The sequence below is a fragment of the Octopus bimaculoides genome, chromosome 11 (genome assembly GCF_001194135.2).
Source record: "Octopus bimaculoides isolate UCB-OBI-ISO-001 chromosome 11, ASM119413v2, whole genome shotgun sequence".
Taxonomy (NCBI): domain Eukaryota; kingdom Metazoa; phylum Mollusca; class Cephalopoda; order Octopoda; family Octopodidae; genus Octopus; species Octopus bimaculoides.
In genome coordinates, this window is record NC_068991.1 from 34,764,971 (window position 1) to 34,769,767 (window position 4,797).

General features: G+C 38.8%; 1 protein-coding gene across 3 annotated transcripts in view; it reads right to left on the bottom strand.

Annotated features, from left to right (window-relative positions):
* The window catches only part of LOC106872991 (galaxin), a 91,985-nt gene continuing 87,188 nt past the window's right edge, over positions 1 to 4,797 (bottom strand). For all 3 annotated transcript variants that reach the window (XM_052971695.1, XM_052971696.1, XM_014920181.2), the window contains one exon: positions 1 to 1,801. In XM_052971695.1, coding sequence (XP_052827655.1) covers positions 1,500 to 1,801 — 302 coding nt within the window. In that variant the 3' untranslated portion in view covers positions 1 to 1,499. The remainder of the gene's footprint in view (positions 1,802 to 4,797) is intronic.

Sequence of the window (4,797 nt, forward strand, 5' to 3'; positions counted from 1 at the left end):
TAATTTGTGAAATAGGTTTATTTTTTGTCAACTTGTAGGTTAGAAAAGAAAAAAATACCAACATATAGTATTAGATAAATTACTTAATTACATAATAATGTCTTATAGAAAAATATTAGATCAAAGAAGGAGTACATGTTCATTTGTCACCATAGAAACTTTCTGCCACATATACTGAACAAATTATTTAAAACTGAACAAAATTAAACTGGACAAGTTCAATAATGAAAGTGAATTAATATAATAAAAATTAAATGAAATATAACATGAATGTACATAATATAGCATCCAATAAACATATCAGTACTGAAAGAACACAGTTATTGTTTTGTAAAAGTCAGCAATTTAAAAAAACTTTTCATATACAGATGGGCAATAACAGCAAAATGGTTGAAATTCCAGACATCTATATAATAATATGCTTGTTCGTTTGCCTGTTATACTTTAGTTAGTTAGGGAGATGGAATGAGTGAGAGGTGGAATAAAAGTGAGAGAGAGAGGGGGGAAGGAATGCGAGTAGAGAAGAAAGAAGAGAGGAGTATAATAATACACTAAGGCCAAATACAATCACATGGTTAGTTGAAGGGAGAGGTGAAGAGCGAGAGAAAAAGATGGTGAAAAAAGAAATGTAGATAGATGAGCAGGACAGGCAGTTATATTGAGAGAGAGGAGCAGAGAACGATCGTATTGTCAGAGTAGAGACACAGCAACAGCAAGAAAAAGTAGATATAAACAAACAGCTGAACTGAACTGAAGTGAAGTGAGCTTTGGTACTGAAAACTATAGTGATGGTGATGATGGTGGTGGTGGTGGTGGTGGTTGATAGTGAAAAGCATCTTTTTTTAATGAACTAAATGTATAATATTATTCTTCTACCTGTTCATTAACACTTTATGCTTTAGTTTGTTAGAGAGGAGGAGGTGGAGTGAGAGAGAGGAAGAGGGAATGTAAGAACGAGTGAGAGAGCAGATAGCCAGCCGATGCATTATGCTGTCACTCGTGAAGAGAAAGAGAGAAATGTTAAAGACATGAAGAGGGGAATTCCATAGTTAAAAAGTTTGTTGAGGAAGTAGAGAGAAAGAGAGAAATATAAAGTGCTAAGCGGAGGGAAATTTTAAAATCATATTATTGTGACTGGAAGTGAAATAACTTAGCAAAATAAAAATAAAAATGCATATTGTTCTTTCTTTCTTAAATAGCTTCTCTTAAACCTTTTTTGTTCCATAAAATTTCCATTGGTCCCACTAGTACATAAATATTCTAAGCTTCATACATGGTATAAGCAGTTGGAACAAAAATAGCAGTTTCAAAATATTTTTTGATTGTTTTGCTAAATTTTCATATTTTCAGTTATCTTTATAAAATATAAAAAAATATATTAATGTTTTGGTAAAAGATTTTGATTTTACAACCTTAACTTTTTGTTTTTATATCTTTTCATTTGGAAATGCGAGCATTTAAGAAACAGATAGGAGATTTAAATCTTTATTACTTTTTCTTTATATATTCATTTCTTTTCTGTAGTTTTCAAAATATTGGCACTTTGTCTTGTTTATTTTCTTTATAGAATGATTTTTAACAAAAGAAATTGCTCCAAAAGTACCAAGGATAATCTTATTTCCTGATATCTTTTCATAGAATACATAAATTTTTTTATTCCCATTGTTTGTCACTAATTCATGCTTTTTAGATGAGTTCCTGATATGTATCTTCACTTCATAATTTTTACGATCACTTTCAAAATGAATTGTAAATTTATTCTGAGAAATTGGCTTGACATGAAGTATAGTTCCAGTCATACCTGCAATGATAAATATATATACAAATAAATAAATATAATATACATGTACAAAATACATCTATATAAAATACACATTCTTTTATTCTTTTACTTGTTTCAGTCATTTGACTGTGGATATGATAGGACACAGCCTTGAAGGGTTTTAGTTGAACAAATCAATCCCAGGACAAACTTTTTAAGCCTACTACTTATTCTATTGATCTCTTTTGCCAAACTACTAAGTTAAGCAGACGTAAACCGATGGACTTGTCCTTGTTAACTTTTGCCCCTGCCACTGCCTCTACACAAGGTAGCTGAGCTATATTGGACACGGTGATGGTGATGTCATTTGCATACCACATCCGATTTCATTGGGGACGTCCCCAAACTCTCCAACCTCCGCAGCAATGGCTCAAGAGTCAGTACATACAGAAGCGGAGACAGGGGGCACCCTTGATGAATCAAGCACTTAATCTCAAATGGCTCCGACAGGTAACCGTTTATTTGGACTGTGGATTTGATGCCGCCATAAATAGCCTTGATCCAATCGCAGAAGTCCAAGCCTCACCCAGCCGCCTCAAGGACTGCCGCCAAGTACTGGTGGTCTACCCTATCGAAAGTTTTACTTTGGTGTAAATGGACCAATGCCCCACTTTTACTGGATACTTTACCCACCCTATTTAAGGTGTAGTGTAAGAGATGATGATTGTCCTGGATTGACCTGCCTGGGATGGCGCATGTCTGCACCCTCCCTACAAGTTTCTCCATGACACGCAACAATTTCTTTGCTAACACCTTAGTCAAAATCTTTAACTCTACATTGAGTAGAGTTATGGGCCTAAAATTACTAATATGATCCCCCTTGCTCAGGTCTTTTCTGATCAGCATCACCACTTCCCGACTCACAGAGCTTGGAATCCTCCCATTCTGCTGCCAGTTTGTGTAGATACAGGGCAGCAAGTGTCCAAACAAGTCCGGCATACTATGATAAAATTCATAGGGCAGACCATTCGGTCCTGGCGACTTGTCCCCGGCACATATAGCCAGCACCTCCTTGACCTCCGCAGCTGTAATTGGCCCTTCACAATATTCTGCCTCCCACACTGAGAGTTGCGGCCCGCCGGTGAGGAAGCCCTTTAGAAACTTCTCACGGTCTAGATCCCTGCTTTCCCAAACAACTGGGCGAAATGTTGGTGAAAAGCCTTTTGCATCTCCTCCTGTCCTTTGATCGTACGTCCCTGCTCGTCAACCAAAGACTTTATAGAGGCTTCTCTGCCTCTCCGACTCTCCATACGACGTGCCCATCCGGCAACATTAATTCTTTCTCAACCCACTGCATGTAACTTAGCCCTGACTCTACACCCTTCGTGTTTGGCTTTGAGATGACAGAACAAAACCGCTCTTGCTGCCATCACTCTGGATGAAGAGCCAGATTCCATGCCCTCCTCTAATTCCTTAATTAGATTCCCTTCTATTCTAGTCTTCTCTAAACTTAGCTGGTTACTAAATCTAAGAGACTCAGAATGAATGGCTTGCTTGAGGGCGCACCACCATCTATTATTAATGATGGCGCCGCATACTGCCCACTGCACTAACTCCTTAACCCAGGCACGGAAGATTTTACAAGTCAAAATAGATTTGTTTATCTTCCAGTACCCTGGTCCTTGTCTATGACACTTAACTAGGTACACCTCACATGTCACAAATTTGTGATCTGTGTAAGGGACACAACAAAAGCGTGGACAACTAAACGTACTCCTATCTATCTCTTACGAATATCCTATCTAAATAAGATCTGTGTGAACCGTCGTTATTAGTCCACGTCCACGTCCACTGTGGAATGAGCAGCCCATCCAGTCAATATCAGTCTACTAGGTTATAGCTTCCTAGTAGCCTTTTTAGGCCAGGATTTCTCCTTAGTTTTTGACATCACCAGAATCGAAAAAACCGGCTTGTCTTCACCCTTTAGGAGCGTAGACAGCTACCAGCCTATCTTCTGGATCCAGAAAAACTGCACTTACCTGTACACCCAAGTTTTTTCTGAACAAGACCACCATGCCCCCACCTCCCCATCGACTAGGAGAAATAAATTTCTCATAGCCATTCAGAAGAAGCAAGAATGCCTGTAGCCCATTCAGCTTGGACTCAGTCACCACACATATATCAATTTCTAGTGACCTGAGTTTACTTCCATCTTGACCCCAAGTCACGAACATTTATGCACCCTAACTTAATCTCCATGGGGAAAAATAAATAGAAACTTACATTTTAAGTTTGGGGAGGGGTTTGCACGAATTCGCTACCCCCCACCCTCTTTTCTTTTTGAGGTGTAGCCGCTGGACTATACACAAGTCTTTTGCCGGCCACCTCTTGGCTCATGTCGTGAATGTCTTGAGGGTATCTCCCTTTAAATTGTTCAAACAAATCAGCTTCTATTCTTGTCAACCTAATATTTGGTGGCATGCCTTGAATAGGTTTGAGAATGAGTGATGACTTGTTAACACTCTCACTAATACTTCGTTCTTTTTATTGAATTTCACTATCTTTTCTCCTAGTACATTTTTAGGGATGGGCTTAGTGGAGGGTTTCGGCTTGTGGTGGATTGGGGAGATTTTTCTGTGTGCTAGCGTTGTCTGTAGATATGTTCTTTGTCACAGGAGGGGAGTCTGGGGCTTGGGCTTTTTTCCTTTTATGTGAAGTCACTGTGGTAAAATCCATCACTTTCACGGCTTCCTTCTGTTGTGTGTTTTCTATGTTTCGTTCAGTCCTTTCTTCTGCTTTTCCTGTGATGCTTTCTGTCTCTTCCTTGTTACTTTCTTTTCGGGGAGGGACTTCACTCTTTTTCTGTTGTTTTTTTAATTTTTTCACAGTCCAAGTGGACGTGCCCTTTTTCTCTACATTTAAAACATCTGGGAACTATGCCCCTCGACTGATACTCTGGTGCTCATTCCCTCCCCTATAAAAATGCGGTCTGGCCTAGATTCAAGCACGTCATTTGAGGCTTGAACCACCATCTC